Source organism: Patella vulgata, chromosome 8, assembly GCF_932274485.2.
Source record: "Patella vulgata chromosome 8, xgPatVulg1.2, whole genome shotgun sequence".
In the NCBI taxonomy this organism is placed as follows: domain Eukaryota; kingdom Metazoa; phylum Mollusca; class Gastropoda; family Patellidae; genus Patella; species Patella vulgata.
This window is the reverse complement of record NC_065886.2, coordinates 23687120-23708639: the sequence shown is the minus strand read 5'-3', so window position 1 is coordinate 23708639 and position 21520 is coordinate 23687120. Positions and strand designations below refer to the sequence as shown.

The following is a 21520-nucleotide window of genomic DNA, read 5'->3' as shown; positions in this document are numbered from 1 at the left end:
ATTGCTCCAGCGTCGATTATCCCAGTGTTGACGATCCCTACACCAACGACGTCTTGCCTGAATGTGATGATCTCTCAAACAAGGGATCACGCGAGGACGTCAGGCGCGAAGGTGACCCCTATGCAGTCGATTCCGAATCGTCTGGCCACTCACTCTCACACCAGTGTCTGTTTGAAGACGAGCGCTGATCTGATTTGCTGTGATGACACGATTTCTCAAGGCCAAGGTACGGATAAATCGATCCTGGGCTTGAGTTGTCGCCCTTGGTCGACCTGAGCGTGGTCTGCCCATTTTTGTTACTGCTGTAAACTTATATCAGTGTTTAAAGATGGGTTCCCGCGTACAAACTGTGTGATTTAATGGTATATATGGACTAAAAACATATTCAAACTAATTATTTTGTCATAACTTTGCTTCAAATCCTTCTCAAACATTGTAACTGCGAAGGGATGTCCTGCTATAAAAATTCGATCAAACCAGGTCATGTTTACGTCACGTGACTTACCTCGCTAGGAAGTCAGAGGAGAATTCATTGCATACATAAGACGATGTTGTCTTTAATCGCTTACTATTTATTACAAATATCGAATCCTAATTAAATTCTCGGAATATCCACTACCCGCGTTATTTTCCGTCATTTTTATCTCAGAAAGTATTGTACGTCTAACTCTCCATAAAGTTTATCAACTTGTACATCACGATGTGACCTTTGACATCACGCTTGCAGAAGTTCCTAATCGTCGGGCTGTATATGCTCCTGTATATTTTGTCCTGTATACGCTCCATGAGTGTTTTTCGGGGAATCCAGTATTTTTCTAGTCAGATTGGATATCTCTACTTTCCATATATACCACAATTACCAAGACATTTATTGGAAATAACCACCCGATAAATACCTTTCTGGGAACCAATCTTTTAAATATTTAATACAACTTATTTTGTTGATCTAAAACAGAATGGGGATTACTTAACAAGGTGATGGGAAGCACCGATACTACCGATACTACTTCTGCAACCCTACAGTTCCTAATCAGCGTTCATGTAAACGGCGGTTAAAATATTACAACTAAAGTTCTTTATTCATCATATTCTTTATTTAAAAACGTCCATTGAATTATCAATGAATTTCCATTAGAAGGTATTTATTTTAGTCACCCTGTTGATTACAGGCCAATTAAACGTCGTTCGTTCATTGCGCCGTATGCTTCCACCGCGGTTGATATCGCATACAAATATTTCCTGAGAAACTTGCTAGAAGTACCAATGCTCGGCCCTTTTAGATTACAGATCAACAGAAAACTTGGGATCTGGGATTTAGAATCACACAATATTTAATGTTGATAATGTATGCGGTCCATTGCGATATGAACTCTGGAGTATCTCGTCTTGACTATACAGGAATTGATACATTATTGTCTCGTCGCGCTGTGGGGAAATATGTTTTTCATTCAGAAGGTTTTTGATCTTAGCATAAATTGAACTGTGAAATGTGAAATAATAATATAGTTTATTATTTCACAGCATCGGCTTTCGCGTTTGTCTCATGGATTTTCAGTCGTTGGCGAATCTTCCCGAAGCTCCTTCTAACGGACCATAGTAAAATCTCTATAAACTCTGCTATAGTTATAATACTAGCTCCTAGAAATAACCCCATCTGACCTCCTACTGTACCTGTATATAAAATAGATAAATGAAACAAGGGCGAATTCTGAAATATATATTTAACATTCTACCAATTAATAAAACATTTCATCTAGTGAAATATTTTCCATCATTAAAGCGTACACAAACCCGGCAAGTTTGGATTTGTGGTATGTACTGCAAACATTGATCAAGAGAAAACTTTTGTAACAGTTGAGCAAAGAATCATAAGTTATGGGCAACAACTCTTGAAATGCCCTTTGGATAACCACAAAATCGACAGTGATCATCTTATTTATAAACTTTAGTCAATAACTCAAGAAGTATCGTTCTTGAATAATCTCAAAATCGATATGAGTCATCTTTAGCTCGCTACCAATGATAACATGATCTACTGAATGTTGGATGAAAGCAATTTCATATCCTACTGGGACAACAGAGCTAGAAATTGTTAACATCGACTGAATCCGCCTTTTCTCCAATATTAACTATTCCTAAAATGGCCTTTATCAAAACCAGTTTAGAGAATGATAATATAGGTTTAGTAAACACATCAATCGTTGGATCAACACTGACCATTCCTTATAATCTGATGATAATCAGTTAAAAACTTAACTCTGTAAAGTTAGTAGATACCAAAGTGCACTGGCCGATAAACTGACGAATGGAAACAGTCGACGACAACCCATGACCACAGATTACCTGTGTGTGTGTTCCAGAACAAAATAGCAACAGCAAACAACCCTCTCAATTCACCCTCTCAATTCAAACACAATATCTTTGAGCAAAAGATTTATATCTATATCCGATATCTTTTTGATTTTGTAAATTAAACATATATTACCAATAACGGAAGTATAACTGTATTGGCCGACATGATGAATCTCTTCCAGAAGAAAATTTTCATAGAATATGGTTATATCCAAAACCCCGGTTCTAAAAAAATACATGATAATGAAATGACACTAAATAAAACCAAATAACAAATACCCGTGTGTAAGGTTACTTGGTCACAAAAAAGGTTGGGAAGTGAGAAAGACAATTTTAGGGTCGGCGGTTTGGGCACCAAGAATAGTGCTGACCGAATAACCGTAAACACAGGTAATCGTTGTTTTGGCCTAACGTTAAGACACGATTTCTAAGACTACAATGTAATTGCACTTTTGTCGTAGTATATCTCATATTGCCACTGAAACACCCTTAACACAACTCGTCACTATTAAGTTAAATAGCAGGGTCTAGCCGTTTTGTTTGGTGAGGGGGGTGGTGTCTTTTTTTTTTGGGGGGGGGGGGGCGTCTGCGCAGTGTGTATAATGTGTACGTCTGGAGAAATGCCCGATATATTTCAGTGAATAAAACGGATTAATCTTGTGTGTAGATCTCGTAAAACGCGTTCCCAGCAACGGGCTAATGTTCTGCAATACGAACAGGGCAGGACGTTTTACAGACAGAGAGAGAGAGGATTGGGTTTTTTACATCTACTCGAGTCAAACTAGGTCATTTCGGGACTAACACATGGTTCAATTTTATTTCAATAATTCGCTTACGCGTAGGAGAAACCCCACCCGGTTGGACAGGCGACCCTACTCCTTGTCACGTTGCCAGTTGACTCAATGACAGACCTTATGATACAGCGCACAGTGCTAACCATTCGGCCATCCAAACCCCCGTTTTACACATATCTTAATTTGGACAATAAATATCTCATTAACCCACACATAATTGTGTAAGTGTTATATTAACAAACTTTAATTGCGAACGTTTACAGTATTTTGAATGAGAGCTTGTTTTGACAGAGTTGACTATAGCTTAGAAATCTGATACCTTGCATCCCTCTGTTCATCAATGACGTTATTAACAGTTAGGACTCGTGTTGCAGGTACTGACGGAAACATAGCCATTGATGTACGTGTATGATATAAATTAAAGAAACACAGCCTTGGACAATCACATAAAACTTCTGCATGATCGTTACCGTAATATGTATCTGTAATACAAATTAAATGAAATGAAATGGGTTTTAACTTCCTACGAATGGTCGAATGACGACAGGCATACGTCACAGTGTACTTTACGTTGTCATTTGCTAAACCCCCCCTTTCCATCGCTAAGGATAAGCGGGGACGACGCCGGAAAATCCCGAAGAACGTTCTCGGTCAACACAGGGATCGAACACGGAACACAATGATAGCAAGCCAACATCTTACTCACTAAGCCACCGCAGATCTCGTATCTTTAATACAAGAACACCGTATATCATGACATGATTAAGGCATGCTATTTCAGTATTTTTCCTTGCCGGGCACTCCGTCATGGGTCACTGTCAAATTACACAGAGGTGACGTACAAATGCAGATGAACTTGATCAGCCAACTCCGTGCTCGAACCCGTGACCTCCTGGTTATTGAGCTCGCGCCACGCTATATACACATTGTTTAAGGATATGTTCGTGGGGTCCCGAAATACCCCTTGTATACGCACAAGGGATATCTTGTATACTATTATTTGGAAGTTGCTACAATTTGTTTTCTATAATTAGTAAATGGTATAGACTAGAACTACATGTATATCCATTTTTATTTTCATATCCCCAGAACTACTGGAAATAGGATTTTGTTGCTCAAAGTTCCAGTGATAAGAGACTAAAGTTACTATCGTAATTAAACTATTTAACTGCACACATTTTAGCGGCACACGGAAAATTGTATTACGAAAATCATATATAAATATTAACATAAATAGTTATGACATTTGGAATTCGGTGGAGAGTAATAGGAAATGCCGGTGTCCCTGGCGTTCCACACATGACTTTAGATAATACAACTGTGGGTTAGCCTATCATATATCAGGGTATTGTGTAGACCAGAAATTAAACTTCATTTTCTTTCTAGGTGCATGGACGGCTGGCTGAAGATGTCCCTGGGGCCCTTGCATTAACAGTGAAAAGTGGACAATTTGTACATGTTATAAAATTCAAAAAATAAATGCCATATATTCCCACTATGGTCCATATATTTATGGTACACTTTTTTTAGAACTAGTTTAAGGGTCCTTTTAATATTTTTGTCCCTGTCAGCAGCCCAATCACCACCCTGTCCCCGCTTGATAGGGCGACTACATCAAAAATGTTAAGTTAGATTAGATAAGTAATTCATATGTCAATAATTTTACAGGCTAATTCAGCGTTCTGTTCCTTGGTCTTTAAAGTTATGCGATCACGCTACCCTTGCCAAATGGAATAATCATAACCAACTGCGATTTCGATTTAATTCATACCTAACTAATAAACAATTCAAAAGGTGTACCCCAAAAACCTTTATTTCCGGTTGTTTAAGGGATATGGTTATATAGTCTATTGGTCAGGTTTTGAATAAATTGATAAATTGATAAAACTAATAAATACCTAATAACGGTCGGTAACAATCTACCAATTGTTGTAAGGTACAGTATGGGTAGGGTAAAAAATCTGAAATAAAAAGTTCTCTTTTAGCGTACATTACTACACAATAATCCTGCATATGCAGTGTAAGATCTGAAATGTGCAATGATTAATCTGAAATGTGTTAACGTGTATACCGTGTCACTGAAATATTTGCGTGTTAAAAAAAAATCATATATTCCCGACGGTCTTGTACAATTAGAAGATGTACACATCGAAAATAATCATTGATCATGATGGTCCGTTTCTGTTGTAATTATAACATACTTTCTATCAGTAATAAATGATATGAAATGAAATGGGGTTGAACGCCTTACTGTTCTACTCCTAAACTGGGATAATGAAGACGGGCATACGCCATACAGTGTGCTATGAGGGAAATTTTGCCCGGGCAGCGGCACTATCGCCTACTCTTATATCGAATTCCAACTGCCAATGGATCTTTTACGTGCATTTCAATGTATACACGGGACCTCGGTTTTTCGTATCATCCGAAGGACTAGACAGCTGTCCTTTTCAGGCCCTCCGTCCTGCATCACTGACAAGATAAACTTTCTCGGCCAATGCAGGGATCGAACACCCGACCTCCAGGCTAGCGAGCCAGCGTCTTACCCACTTAGCCACGTGATCCCCTTCTATCAGTAATAAACATATGGTTGTGCATAGTTGGTTAGAATAATCGTGGAAGCCAATTTCCAGGGTACAAAAATTGGGAAGTGATTATTTGTCTTATACTATAACCTGTCTTTTTTACATCATGTATATACATAATAATTCTGAGTTATAATATTATTGAATGAAATTTTCGCTTGGGTATGTTCCTTTACTTAAAACAATAATCCATGATTGCTAACGGTGGGGGGTATAAACGTAGCGTTAAATACTGTTCTTCATATAGGCCTCAGTACCATTCTGAGCATGGTAATTATTACTGATGTTTTGAATTTTGAATTGGTGTTGATGTACAGATTATACAAAGTTACATTACAACTATTAGAGATGACAAAGAAAGGGGGTCAATCTTCTATCTTAACTATTATTATCTTCGTCACCAAAACTTAAAACTCACCTGGTTCAGTGACTGATTTACAACTGCAATTTTTTACGGTTAACTCCCCTAAACATTCCCTGATACACGTTTCTCTGTTGTAGACTGAAGAATATTTCATCTTAGATAGCAAGGATGGGTCATCATTAACTATACATGAACTATCACCGTATGCCTTGAAGGGAGCGGGTAAAAACTTGTACTAAAAGTATAATTTGAACTACAAGTAACACAATATGTGTTATCTCTTATCTCATATGATTTAATTAATTGCATTCAATTTTGTTCCTTTTATAAAAATAAATTTTATATTACAGTAGGTCATGTACTATTCCTTATATTCCTGTGATTATTATACAGTGTTATATTAACTAATAATAAACACGATCACGCTGATATGGCCACAGATCACTAAAGATTTGCCCATTGACTATAATGTTAATTCTCGACTCTTAGACCGGCTCTAACTTTTTCCCAAATTTTCGTTGGGTAGAACGCTTTCTACCACAGATGGAACAACATGTGGCAACCTCTTGCCCAAAAGCACGTATGGGGTTCACCATGGAAAACTTGAGATACACAAGCTGGAAGTAGAGACAAGAAAACATGCAATTTTGGACCCTACATTTCAACCTAACCAACCTCTCAACTCTTGTATCCTTCCGCCTCAAAATCATGAATATTCACCAAAACCTGGTAGAAAATGTATTTTCAAACACTTTTCTTCGATTCTACACCAAAAAGTCAACAAAAATCGCCATGCAAAAGGGGGGAAAAGGGAAAGGGAGAGAAAGACTAAAAATAACTTTCGCCCTACATTCGTGGTGACGGCGTAGAAATATTTGGTGAGCTGTGTCCATATGGGAGCACCGTGGAATACCATATTCCGTTACATTTTGGAGCCGCTTGTCTACTTCACATTCAATGTGCATTATCACGGTGTCCAAATCTTAAAACAAACTCTCGTAGAGCATGGCAGGGGTTGTGGGTGGAGTAATGCTACCTACCGATGTTTTACGAATGCCTATTGATGTAGAAGCTCCTGGTGACGCCAATATCCCATAATTAGCAGTCTGGGGTGGTTCGTCTGGATCGTGAATGCTAACCTATCAATAAGAAAATGAAATTCTATAATTTGATACAGAACATCAAATTGGAATATTTTAGCTACCGTGACCCACCTGATCGTTTTAGTATAGGTCTGGTTATATAAAGTAAAATGAACAATCAAGGGTTTTTATGACGTGTTTTGGGGTTCTTAGAAAATATTTTTGATTTGTAACATCTGTTCGGGAAAAAGTATTCCTCATAGCATACAGAATAGCTATGGCCGACCGGGTTTTTATTATAAATGATTTTTCCCCTTTTTTTTTCTCTTGTTTTACTTGCCACTTTTTCATATTTGGGTCCAAACTGTCTGTTTCATTGGATTGGATCTGTCTTTCTTGATTTTTTATACATTGATAGATAAAGGGATTTAACAGATTCCAAGTAAACTAAAATCAGCAAATATTACCACCTCTGCTAAATCTTTCGAAAATGTATTTAATCGACACATCACTAATCAAAATAACACACTACATCAATCGAATTAAATGTTTTCTGCTGTTCCGTCCGATTTAAATACAGCTCTTAATCTCGATGGCCTGAACCATACATACAAGTGTACCTGACGTAGACTATTTATATCTAAGTTTTGTTTTGTTTTTATCGACCGCTCGACTTAACAAATCATTGACTAATCCAAAACATTAAAGCAGAATACGGTTTCAGATCCCACTTGGAACGAAATGAAACGAAACGAAATAGGATCTGTGTTTTAATCAAAGAAGCCTGGTTTCTTTTATATTGGCGTATTAATAGAGAAAGTCATTCAACCCTTGATATATCTTTAGTGTTTGTGGAGAACAAAAGACCGAGGGACATTTTATTGCTAGGGGCTATTCTTTTAAATTAAGAATTAGAATTCATACCTTTAAACCTGCCGCTGGTGAATCACTTACTAGATACCCGGCCTGGTTGATTGAAGCAATAAATGATAGACCTCCTTTTGTTCCAGTAGAATCAGCAGATAATCTGTCTGTTGCATTATGATTAAATACGAAACAACGGCCCAGATCAGTAAAGACTGGTTTCCAAAAATCTACACAGGGGATAACTCGATTTTTCCATAAGCAAACTTTGAATAAATCATCAGTGGTTGTATTTACAGTTTTAAATAGTTTGTCAATGGTTGTTGCCCGTGCTAGATCAAAATCGTCGTGGGTATTGTGGACTTTCACAATGTTAAGAAAGCTGCTGTGCATCAAAAAGAAATGAAACATGCCTTTTGATTTCTCCAATTTTGTTATATCTGCGTAGTTCAAATCACACACGGTAATGGTGGGAAAATCCAGTTGCGTTTTAGGTTCAATTTTAACAACTGTGTTAAAAGGATAGGCTTTATAGTTCCTTAACAAACTAGCTAAAGTTAGACTCATACAAACAGTCATTCCAATCACACACAGTAACCATACAAATCTGAAGAAGTTAAAAGAGAAAGAAAACACATGTTTACCGTCGTTCACTTGCTGTTTTACGAAGATGGTTAAATCCAAACTGGTCCTCCTTCGTAACAAATGGAGAGACGGCTAAGATCAATAATTTAAACTCTTATATATCTAACAACCAACAACATTTGTGTACATTGTATTTCTTATATTCAATATGACATTTGTGTATTTCTTATTTTTAATATGACATTTAATTTGTGTATTTCTTATTTTCAGTTTTTCTAATTCATGCGAGCTCTCTACATCATATGTAAAATAGCAAATATTTGTTAAAAATATAAATTAAGTTCATGAAGCCTAATTTTGATACATTGTGGAAGTTAAATTGTTTAGCATTTCCAAGGATTCTTCAGAATAACTGTCGTATATGAAGCTTTCAGTTTACCTGATAAATCGACTTCTGGATGGTGAAATCACATTTTTACATCCATGAGCAGATGTTTCTGACAGCAGTGTTCTAAATGAATTATCTGCAGGAGCATCCGTTTCTTTGATCATGCTGAAAAAATGAACCTCGACTCCAAACTATATCAACATTACTCGTAAACTGTTAACTGCATAGTGTTTGGTCATGCTGCAAAAATGAATCTCGACTCCGAACAATATTAACATCACGCGCAAACTGTTGTTAGTTAATTACATATATTATAGCCTCGGTAATATTCTAAATGATTCATAAATGATCAGGACTAGGTTAAAAACACTGTTTCTAAAACCAAATCAATTCGACCAGTAATTGAAGTCAGTAAAGTGTCGATACAGAGTGCGATATTAATTTAAATGCTGTTTTTCAGTAATTAATATAATATATCCGGATAAATTACAATATGCATTTCAGAAGTCGTGCAGCATCTTATTACGCCTCTCATCAACACCTTGTAAACAGTCCTGGGACAAGACTTTTGGAGGTGGTAATACTGTTCCAATGAGTGACCTACATTACCGGAAGCCTCCAGTCCTGAAACCCACTGCAGACTAATGACGGGTGTTTTCAAATTATTTCTATTTATTTTTGACATACTGGAAGTCTTTTATTGCATCACTTTGACATTACGATGTTTATAATGCCAGATTACGATATATACAGTCAAAAGTACTTTTATTAAAAATATTCATCGATCAATTCTAATGTAACTTGTGGTCATTTTAAGTTCATACAAATTGTTATTAAGTTTACACTTATAAAATCAGATGTGTTAAATGTAAGTTAGGAATCCACCTCGTGTCTTCGATATACCATTCTTGTGTACGAGATGGCAATTTGAATTCAAAGGCTAATCGACAGAAACCAGTTCCACAAGATATAATCCCTTCCAGCTCGTAGCAGGTGACGAGGTAGACTGTGTTTACTTTTTCTAGGATAACGTGTGTGATTAAACAGAAAGTGGGAAGCCAGCTATTCCATATGCCAGTAGGGTACAAAAAAAATAGACAAGAAAACCAGAACTTGGTACTGCTGTGTACATTTTAGCATTATAAACTTAACCTTAACTAAAATTATAAGAAAACCATACTCAAATTACAGTCAGATGTTTACTTATGTTTGTTTAATACCGAAATAAACGTGGATTATATGTCCTCGGGTCCATTAATCGATTTTTTTAATATTTATCGACAGATGTATCGTTACTGGTACATTACTCTAATACTCTATTATTTCGATATAATATTCGTCTAAAAGCTGCTTTGTGTCATTGTTTATTACAGTTCACGACAATTAACAGAAGTATCAATGGTTTTTTTTTTATTAATATCCGACATTATCTGATCCAAAATACGTGACGACCATAAAACATTAATACCACTCACACAAATAAAGTCACGGTATACAATTTGTAGATTTTACGTAAATTCATCCATTTACATCGTAATAAAAATTGACATTAAACAAACCAGAATATTGCACAAACGAATAAAAAGTAATGTTTATATACACAATCTAATGGTAGCATTCACGGATAGACTATTTACAAGTCAGACTGACGATACATCCTCCCGGATAATCTTTGCTCCCCTCCACCCCCCACCCCCCCTTGATTATTTTATCATTATTTGCCCATTCAACTTTGCACCCTCGTCGATGTTGCTGGTTGCACATTCACTGTATTAGGTTGTTTATAGATATTAAGGGACCAGCAGCACCGAATCTTCTTAAAACTCCTCCACACTGACAACAGTAAAATCTCAATAAATTCTGCTAAAGTTATAAAACTAGCTCCTAGAAATAAACCCATCTGACCTCCCAACGTACCTGTATATAAATATTAAAATGATTTTGTAAGTTCAAACCAAGTAGGACAGCTTAAAAATAGTTTCTTGTAAAACCATAAATATAGATAAAAATCACTCTGAAATTTCGAAATTCTTCAGGTAGTGTTTTGGGGATTTTGAATTAAGGAAAGATGTGTGATGTATAGTTGTATGGGGTGGGGACTACGTCAAAAACATTAATTTTATAGATATCCAATCAGGAAGGTGACCGACAAATTGACCTCCGGTTGTATCCAATTGTTGAAAATAAATATATTGTGATACTGTCTTTTTATAAGGGTTTTTTTTTTTTTAATGTCGCGTAAACTCATTTTTCGGACAAGATATAAATTTTCAAGGCGTAATCAACACTAAATTGTACTAAAATTGATTATTTAACATTTAATTTAGATAACAAACAAAAATGTCAACGGTAGGGAATATCCTGACTTGGATTCAATCAGATTAAAAAGCGGCCCATTATACGATGTCAACTAAATTATTAAATGCGTTTTCACAATTACAACCAACTGTTTTAATACTGATAAGGTTTATAAATGCAGTGTTACAATTTATCAGTTTTATGTCATTATACGAACCCATTATTGAATTCCAGGTGTATTCAGGAATATGGCTATTCTCCGTCAATACCATATCTTCATAGAATACAGTAACATCTAGAAACTCGGCTCTGTAATAAATGTAATAGCCAACCTTATAGTAACATCTATAAACTGAGCTCCGTAATGTAATATATAGCCAACCCTAAATGATGGAAAATGGCCAAAAGAAAGAACAAATGTAAGGCGTTAGCCTCGAAGATTTTCTTTCTATTTACATAATGGATAGTTTGAAGCTTTTATCTAACTTAAACCATAGTCACTCTTTATTGTTACAACCAAAAAATAATGGACAGTTACTTAAACCATCACCTCATGTCATGTGACTACCACTGACCGATATCAATACAATTATGTCTTCCAGTGGAGAGGATGTTTTTATTACCCAGTCAGAAATTGTTCTTAGTTCTAATACTTATGACAAGAATAATGACACAGACAATGACTTGAATGACACCTTGGATATGGGGGAGAATACAAATCCAAAGATTGACCTTCCAAATTTTACTATAGGATGTAATCTTTATTCTGATATATCAGATGTGGATACAAAACCCGAGTATAAAGTGGAATCTAAAGCCGATAATAATCCTAGTAGTTACAGATTTCCTAAGGCGTTGCATCAACCGAAGCTACAAAAGTAAGTTAGCAATGGATTATGTGCCCAAACCGCCAAGGTGAAAGTAACATTGTTTGTAAAATGGATTAACCAGAGAAATAACCTTGCCAAGAAGGTAAATATTTGAACCCAACAGAAGATTGGGTAACACATGGATTCAGACTGTGATGTTGGCTTTGCAACAAGAGTTAAAATTTATATAAACTTTCGACCAAAATGAAGGGCTTCGTATATACGAATCATTGTTTCAATATACTACAATAAGAAATTAAATTTAGCTAATGACGACGGGGCTCTGAAAAAAAATGAGTAAATGAGATTTAACGTTCTACTTTTCTGCTCCGACTCGGCCTATAAATGAAATGAGGTTTAACGTCCTACTTTTCTGCTCCGACTCAGCTAATGAGGACGGGACTCTGAAATACGAAAATAAGAGTATTAGCTATCTGGACATTCTACGGTGCCAGTCTCCGGTCAGACTTTTCATTACCTTGATGAGAGGTCAATTAGTTGTTTCATAATGTAGATTACTTACTGGGCGTCAGTGGCATTATTAACTATACTGGACTGGACTAAGACATCCATTGCGGGTTTCGAGGGAAACTTGGCTGTTGATATACGGGTTTCGTACTTATTAAAGGAACAAACCCTTGGACAATCACAAAAAACATCTGATCGATTGAAACCATAGTAATATTCTACAAAAAATAAAGTAATAAAGGAGCAGCACATATTTTCGGAGGATATCACTAATACACATGTGTTTAAAACCGCTGATTGTTACCTTTTTAAGGTCAATCTCTAAAAGAAATTTCAAAATGATTTCCAATAAAAAAAAAGAGTAAAATTTGAAATTTACCTTAGGTAGAGCAACTCACAACAGGGATGGGCCGAGAAGGGTCATGGGAATATGGTAGGTTCGGGGAACTCAAATACGTTAATGATAAGACGTGATTTCGGGACCCTTTTTTCTAGTGTGTAGTTTAAACTGGGTTCTGAATCTCCTTGAGATTAAAAACGAAAACCGTGCAATGTATCAGTTCCAAATCGACACAACTTGTTTTTAATTAGAAAACTCCGAATATATTTGGTCTAAAACGCGTTTACAAGGTTTCAGTAACGAGTGATATGCTTATTAACTTTGAAAGATTTAATTTTTATTATTAGCCAATTAATAATTCAGCAAATATCTCAAAAACTATGACCCGTAGATTAAAGTTTCTGCGACATGGGTAAAGACACCGTGTAAAAAGGTAGCATCACTTCCAATTAGCCGAACCATCTAAGCAATTTGAAAACAATATATCCTGCAGACCCTTTAAAAGAATTGTGAACAGTTGTTTGGGCATGAGTGACGACAATATATGCATAAACATACGTAAATACAATTTCATAATTATATCTTGTAGTTATCTAGCATTTATATTTATCAGGGGCGACAGGGGGATATATATCAACCAACAAGAAAAATGACCAAGACAAACATTATGTTAATACAGAATAAATGACCTGTTAACTGCGAAACCCATGTCACAATTACTAAATTGCATATTTAATACATAAAAACATATTAAATTTTGTAAGAACTGTTTTCTGTTTGGTCATTTGGACCAATCTCTCCATAACAAGTTCAACTACGTCAAGAATAATCCCTCGGTCACATTGTGATCATGAACGACGGATAACGTAGACCACAAGAAAAGGAAAACAAAGAGAAGAAAAGGAGAACACTTAACAGATGTTCGGGGTTAAAATATATTTAAAACAATAGTTTAATGCTTTTTATATTGATTTTGTATATCACAAATGGGAATAACATTAATTTACCTAACGTTATCCGGTAACAATTCATGAACTCGTTCAATGTGCAGTACGGGAATTCCAAAGTCTCTGAAAAATATTACATATTTAACAAGTTTTTCCGTGCATAATAGCGTTTAGTTTAGATCGACTATACTTCTTTATTTCCTTTAGAACAGCATACACACAGACTTAAATCGAAGGCGTGTTGCTTACGTTACTCTCACACTGTGAAGAATAACATTGCAAATATTAAAATTCGCTGAAAATGATAAGAATACCACGAATCGTACGAATAGTGCCGAATCGAAATTCGTTGTGATTCAGCAAAAAATTTAAAAAATTTGTGGGAGTGATTACGAAGCAGTGACGAATAGTGTACGAAAAAATTGCGATAATTCGTGGGTAATTGGGTAAAAAATTTGTCAAATGTCTTAATAGGGTTACGATAAAGGTACGAAATGAAAGAGTCATCTGCGAATTTTAAATATTCAGCCAAATTCTTTACGAATATACCGAATTCAATTACGAATACACTACGATCTCCACGAATAATGCCGACAAAGCTAGGAAAAGCTTTCGATATTCGGCATATTCTTGTGTACCTATACGCTATAAAAAAAAAGCCACCGATCGCTGCCGAACCCGTAATTCGTCGTAGTCCTGGTAGATGTTGTCACTTGGACTCGGGAAACGGTTATTTCGGTGCCGCTTATTTTTCCCTCCTATCACGCGGGCTACGAATGCAATGAAATGTCCCGAATCTAAACTTTTTCCGATTCGTAGATAATTCGTACATAAATCGTAGACGGCTCTTGACGTTCTTACACATTCGTATTGTCCGTAGCAGTTGGTAGCTCGATTCGTAGATAAATCGTACATAATTCGTAGACGGCTCTTGACGTTCTTACACATTCGTATTGTCCGTAGCAGTTGGTAGCTCGGTCACGAAAGTTTTTGATGAACTACGAAGTGCTACGTATTTAATTCGTAAACATGTTGTCCGTAAGAGCTTCCTATTCGATTCTGTGAACGTCTACGATTTATCACTTAATGCTACTCTCACACAGTGGCAAATATAGTGGCGAATGGGCTAACGAACGCAATTCGCCACTCATTACCAGTGATCAAAAGTTGGTCGCCAGGTGTTCCTGGGCATTTGCGGTCATTCATGGAGTGTTACGAATATTAGGAACATGCATAATATACTCTTGGCTTATTGGCAATATTTTCGTAAGCAATCTCTAGTCATTTGTTCTGATCATTAGACATTTATAAAGATTTGCAAAGATTCGTGGGAAATTTGTAAGGATCGATAAACATTTGTAAAGGCCCGGTCCCATTGGCCGATGGACACAAAACATATGCAAAAAGGACACAGCGGTGAGCAAACTTTCGGGGGTGGCTCCATCCGTTTTCATCCGCTCCAGAAATGGACAAAATTGACGAAAATTTGCGGAAAAGAACGAACGTGGGAAGTATATAGCGGGGATGTTAAATGGATGTTCATCGGAAGCCTAGCGGATGAAAGTAGATGGAAGTGGATGACAGCTCCGAAGGGGTTATCGGGAATAATTTCGAAGCGGACGCATAGCGGAAAGAGCGGAAGCATAGCGGGTGAAGCGGTTGCATCACGTACTCCTTACGGAAACAAAGGGGATTTACGAGATGCATACGCTTACATCCTTTCTATTTCCGTGCTACTAACGACGTATAGACGTTCCATGTACCTTATCTTTCCTCCCTCTTTTCGTTTTCAGCTGGAGCGGATGTGAGTTGCGAGGATGCCCAGAGGATGCAGAGAGGATACAGTGGACTTTTAACGGATGATAAGGGACATGGAACGTTTGGTGCTCGTATATGTCGCGCATTTACATCGTACACGACAGAAAGTTCATCCGTTATAAAAGTTTTGTGCAGCTCAAAACTTTTTGCGCTGATGAAATCAAAGTGAACGGATGCTCGATGGATAGAGCGTATGAAACACGTATGCAATGAGTACACAACGGATGCATGGCGTTTTCAAACGGAGGGCACGTTTTTTCCCCCGTTTTACATCCTCTTTGCATCCGTAAGTGCAGTGGGACCGGGCCTTAAGCATTGATAAACATTTGTGAGGTCTCGCTTTTTTCAGTATTTGTCAAGAATTGCAAAACATTAAGAAAATCGCGAGTAATCGTAAACAAAACCTTGCTTTTATTTGCACAGGGACTTCGCTGCGCCGGTAGGGTGCATGTTCCTTATCCGTGTGGTAAAGTCAGGCCAGTTCTGCTCACCTCGTCCCTACTAGAACCCGAACGCACTCTCACTACGCTGACAAAGATCTCGCCACGCCTGTGCCGCTCCTCGTCACGATCTGGCTGATTTGTGATGGTGTATGTGTGAACGACGTATTGAGTAGTCTTCATGGGTCTTAAGCTGTCCTACTTGATTATAGTACTACCGGTTGTCCAACAGTATAAGCCCCTGTCCGACAATTTCTATTTTGTTCGAATGTACAACTTACCTGGTTCAGTGACTGATTTACAACTGCAGTTTTTTACGGTTAACTCCCCTAGACATTCCCTGATACATTTTTCTCTGTTGTAAACAGACGAATATCTCATCTTAGATATCAAAGACGGGTCATCATTAGCTATGCAATAAGCAAAACCGAAAGCCTTGTAAGGTGCGGGTAAAAACTTGTACTGAAACAAAAGATATCGTCAGCCAGTGAAATCCTTTTCGACATCGATGGCACACGTTATTTTGATTTGGTCGAAACTGTTAGCTGTGAGGTTAATAATGACCTGTTATACAACACTGGGAAAATTTTATTTAGTAAAGAAGATTTCCTAATGTAAATACAGTATCCAGCTTGTTTAAAGGAGCTAAGTCTCTAACTCAATATCATCCAAAATCTTCAACATTGAAAACACAAATTATTTGTCAATTTAAATCAACATTGATGCTGTGATCTTACCGGAAAAAGATGGGCTTCTGATATCCAATATTTAAGACAAAATAAACATTTTACCATTGGTACACGAATCGTGTACCATAATGTGTTTCAGCCCCAGTTCTAGCAAGAGACTCGAGGAACGAGGCTAGACATATTGCACCAAACCAAACGGCGTATATAGACTGAAATAACCAGGGGCTAGAAATTTGCATTCGATTGAGACTGCTGGCTTATTTCGCGGAACATAACTGATTTGAAATTAGAGTAAAAACGGAAACCATTGAATGTATATTAGTTTATATACATTCGTATTACAGTATTGTATGAGTTGCGACCCACTTGTGTCAATTTCTAGGTCCCAAATGTTAGCGATTTAGCTCCTTTAATAGAATCTGGACAATTAATTAAACCCTTATGATTGTGGAAGACGCACAGAAAGCTTATGGCCATACTTTACGTTTTATTGAAACGGGGAAATTCCATTAAACACGCAATTCAACTTTTATATAATTTAGTGATTATTATATTCAGCTTAATTACTATCAGTGTGGGTCGTTCACCCTGTTTCGGCTGTGAGGGAACTAAAAGTTTAGTATATTTCAAGGAGCTACATAATGCATTAAGACATGGTCAATGATATTTACCGATGTTTTACGAATTCCGATGAGAGTTGCTTCACCAGGAGCAATAGCTATACCATTATTACCAGGATGCGGGTGTTCATGAGGATCATGGATGGCCATCTAAAAATACAACATCTCTGATCAAATTCAACATCAAAATTTAACGTAATTATGTTAGTATTCAAACATACCTTTCACAACAATGTCATGTTCTAGGTATTTTGATGAATAATACTTTAGAAATGGTTTTATGGGACATGTGTCGCGAGATTGTGGCTTGTTTGACTAGCAATTGGAAACATACAAATGTCAAGGAACAAACGGTGAGCATCAAGTTGGAAAATTGAGTATACAGTCTGGAGTGAGTCACGAAAAGCAAGGATCGGGTCATGAAAATCTAATAGGCCTAGCGAGTAGAGGTCGCAAAGACGAGACACGAAAGCGAGTAGTGATTCAAGAAAAGCCTATATTTAGTCAAGAAAGGCGAGTAGTGTGTTACGAAAACAAAGCGAGTACCGAGTCCCTTAACGCGAATATCGAGTCCCGGCAAATCAGTATCAAGTGCTTGGCTTTGTGATAAAGCACAGAGAGCGTACAAAAGAAACCCACCACCAGTTAATTGTCCTCGAACGAAATACTCTGACAATCCCCGTTACCTCATAGCCTGAATCTCAGGGCATATTTCTAAGCTAAAATGTACTCAGATTGGTTGTTTTATATTTAATTAAGAAAGAAATAACCAACATTAGCCAACATTTATGACTGGCGTTGGTTTGTTAATATCATCTGCAGATGATATGCCAAATATTACGAAATTTAAAACAAATTCGTAAATACTGAACCCAATAAACCATTGTTGACATCTATGATTTTCTCTATAATTACAAAACAGAGAAGGTACAACCCAAGTCATCCCGAAGCTCAACTGAATAACTCGAATGCGAATGTCTATCATCCTCCGAATATATGTTAGATCAGCTTGAGTAACCCACATGTGGATAGTCTATCCTCCTATGAATACATATTTTAAATCGGCCTTACCTTTAAACCTGCAGCTGATGAATCTGTGAGTATGTAGCCTTTTTGGTTGATCGCTGCAATAAAATTTATTCCACCGGTTATACCAGTTGCGTCCGTTTTTCGAAGTCTTCCTATATCGTGATTAAATACAAAACATGTTCCCATATCCGTGAAGACCGGTTTCCATATAACTTCACATGGAATAAACTTGTTTTTCCAAAAGCAGGATTTTATGACATCCTTAGTCGAAATATTGGCGATATCATGAAATCTGTCGATGGTAAATTTTCCGAGACGAATATGCTCTGTGGCTGATTCATTGACACGAACTCTATCTCTGTAGCTGCTATACTTGAGAAAGTAATCAAAGACAGCGGATGGATGCTTGAATTTCTGGGTGTCAGTGTAACTCATATCACACAGAGTAATGGTGGGAAAATCTTGTTCACATTTTGGTTCGATTTTTATTGCTGTGTTAAAGTGATATTTTCTATATTTATCTAAAAGATCGTATAAAGTGACGGCCAGACCCACTGTCATTCCCAGGACACATAAAAGCCATACCAACCTGTGGAAGAATAATAATAAGAGATAGCAGTATATTACTGAGACGCACTGAAAACGGACAATTTTTATTGTTGATTTTAAATCTTTTTTGGGGCCATTTTTACAGTCTACGAGTGTCTGGGATTCGCTAAAAATGCTTGGTTTTGAGGACTTCGCTCCTCGGGTGGTCTAGCATTGGATGCACCGCGGATTGTGAATAACCACTACATCACTCTGTTATTAAGTACACTTTTATCTTGCCAGTTTAGGTGTAAAAACATCAGATCAGGACGATAAAATGTGAGATTGATTTTTTACCGATGACATCAACGCACCGCAGTTCCATTCTCTCAAAATACAAACTTAGAACTCGACAGAATGGGAATGGTGAAGATTGTGTGGTACGGTCAAGGGCTATAATATAATAATATGTGACTTTTAAAAAGCTAGGACCAGTACAACTCCTACATAGACACACACGTGGTAGTTACTGACTTTTGATTTTCACCCTTACGTTTCACAGTAAAGTACATTTGCTTTTTCTCCGTGGGTTTTTGTGGATTTCCGCGGATCGGAAAGCTGCATTATATCTCGTCAGCACATCCAGTCAAATCAGGGGGCGTTTTCTTTCCGTCTCAGTATTTAATTTCAGTCCAAAGTGTTTATGGCAACATTTAGTGGTCTGCCAGCTGTTTTCAATGTTTTCAAACTAGTAACAATTATTTTCATATTATCTATACAAGGAACTCGTGGCTTTTAATCGCCGCGAGATTCATAGATCTACAATGCCGAAATGGAATTGTATTGTTCTGAATAAATTTTACTGATAATATTTTCATAAAGGGAACAAAAAATTGTTTAGTAAAGCATAATATGGTATTCCAATTTGATTACACGAACACTGGGTAGCAGTCCGTATAATAGTTTCGGCTTGTATCCCTCTATGATATCTGTCCTTCCGTATGTACCCGTAACATATTTATATCTGTGAAAGAATTATTCGTATCTGCGGTGTTAATGAATAAATATTACCTAGTAGCCACAGTTTTTTAAGATTATAGGTTACCGTGTAAGTACTATCAGGGGCGCACAAGAGGGGGAAGATGGGGACTAACTCCAACCATAGCCCATTACCTTGTAGATACGGTATTTATGATATAGGGCTACCTTGGACTATTATGTTTATGAATAGCCCCTTTCATAACATTAATGGGGTGAACCTGTTTTATTATGCTGTTTTCTGTAAAGAAAAGTTGGCGAATGTATAAACATACACTATATGATACTAATATGCGAAAAGCAATGTACATGCAGATGATAATGTTAATGATATTCGGGAAATACCTGACAAATTTACTTCGCACTGGAGAAATCACATTTCGGCAGCCATGAGCCGTTACTTCGCCAACAATATGTTTTATAGAACATCCGTCATCTTCTGGTTGACTCTTCATGTTTTCGTGTTCTTGGGAAATGTTCCGTTCTGTTTTCAATAACACACAATCAGAAAAACCGCTGACGTTTACTTCAGATAATTACCGCCTGTACGCCTTTACGGGGACTCAATGATTAATAATTCAAAGATCGATTAGGATTATGAATTGGTTATGATTACATTAGAAATTGTTAGTTTTAATCGCTCGTGATGATTTCATTGCATGACAAAAAGAGGTATTGGTCCATTAGCTAAACTCTATATTACCAGCGTATTGGGGCTATAATTAAAGGTACAATTCTAGAAAGTCTTCCTATTATATTTTTTCATCACAACTTTGTTTCAGTTATTTTCGGTTTTAAGATAGATAAACGCTTAGTTCTTATCAAGAATACGTACTCAACGTTTATTGATCTATTTATATACCACGTTTATAATATATTTTCCTGGAGTGATATGATTAGATCAAATTAAGAAACTAAGAAAATTAAACGTTATTGAACACGGACGACAAGGGTATATGGCTATGGACCTTTGGATCTTCGCCCATACACACCGCATTTATCAGCACCCACAATAAATGTCAGCATTAATTAAACAATTTTCTTAGACTGTATTATTTTTACTAATGATGCATTGTGTAAGATTTGAATAAAGAGCTGGTCTTTCTTACTATACTGGTTCCAAAATTGATGAATGAAAAATGAATATAGTGAAAATTTCAGTCAAATTACTTTATTCTGAGCGAAGTTATGAGTGTTTGAAGTTGTGATTGTCTCGATTGTCAAGCACGTGCGCGCTGTATCATAAGGCCTGTCATTGAGTCAACTGGCGTGGTTTCGATTCCCCGGTTGTACGTGAAAAGGAGTTGGGTCGCCTATCGATCCTCGTGGGTTTTCTCCGTTTCCTCCCGTTTCCTTCCACTTGTAAAGACTCCTTCGCGCGAAAGAATTATTGTAATACAATTAAACCATATGTTAGTCCCG

At 36.8% G+C, this 21520-nt stretch overlaps 2 protein-coding genes across 3 annotated transcripts; both read right to left on the bottom strand.

Moving 5' to 3' along the window:
- Positions 1–1110: 1110 nt before the first annotated feature.
- On the bottom strand, positions 1111–9217 carry LOC126830301 (amiloride-sensitive sodium channel subunit beta). Of its 2 annotated transcripts, XM_050560671.2 has the most exons (8): positions 9066–9217; positions 8102–8648; positions 7136–7234; positions 6150–6330; positions 5045–5107; positions 3466–3628; positions 2486–2577; positions 1111–1671 (listed from the first exon to the last, which is right to left on the bottom strand). In XM_050560671.2, exons 1-8 carry the CDS (start codon positions 9176–9178, stop codon positions 1511–1513), a joined length of 1419 nt encoding a protein of 472 aa, XP_050416628.1. In that variant the 5' UTR covers positions 9179–9217; the 3' UTR covers positions 1111–1510. The 2 variants fall into 2 exon arrangements, with proteins under 2 accessions (XP_050416628.1, XP_050416629.1); XM_050560672.2 differs by lacking the exon at positions 9066–9217 and having other exon boundaries at positions 8102–8674.
- A 1488-nt stretch (positions 9218–10705) lies between these two features.
- On the bottom strand, positions 10706–20624 carry LOC126830299 (acid-sensing ion channel 1). The gene is made up of 8 exons (XM_050560669.2): positions 20444–20624; positions 18575–19121; positions 17555–17653; positions 16476–16656; positions 13997–14059; positions 12705–12867; positions 11530–11621; positions 10706–10931 (listed from the first exon to the last, which is right to left on the bottom strand). Exons 1-8 carry the CDS (start codon positions 20551–20553, stop codon positions 10741–10743), a joined length of 1446 nt encoding a protein of 481 aa, XP_050416626.1. The 5' UTR covers positions 20554–20624; the 3' UTR covers positions 10706–10740.
- Between the last annotated feature and the right edge of the window lie 896 nt (positions 20625–21520).

What these genes read in the sequence shown, in the direction of transcription:
- LOC126830301 (XM_050560671.2), bottom strand. Translation starts at nt 9,178, where the DNA reads ATGATCAAAGAAACGGATGCTCCTGCAGATAATTCATTTAGAACACTG. An exon ending in TAAATCAGTCACTGAACCAG is followed by an intron (nt 5,108 to 6,149) that starts GTGAGTTTTAAG and finishes TTTTTATTTCAG; the next exon opens with ATTTTTTACCCTACCCATAC. An exon ending in TTGTTACCGACCGTTATTAG is followed by an intron (nt 3,629 to 5,044) that starts GTATTTATTAGT and finishes TTTGTATTACAG; the next exon opens with ATACATATTACGGTAACGAT.
- LOC126830299 (XM_050560669.2), bottom strand. Translation starts at nt 20,553, where the DNA reads ATGAAGAGTCAACCAGAAGATGACGGATGTTCTATAAAACATATTGTT. An exon ending in CATCAGCTGCAGGTTTAAAG is followed by an intron (nt 17,654 to 18,574) that starts GTAAGGCCGATT and finishes TTGTATTTTTAG; the next exon opens with ATGGCCATCCATGATCCTCA. An exon ending in AATAATGCCACTGACGCCCA is followed by an intron (nt 11,622 to 12,704) that starts GTAAGTAATCTA and finishes CATTTATTACAG; the next exon opens with AGCCGAGTTTCTAGATGTTA.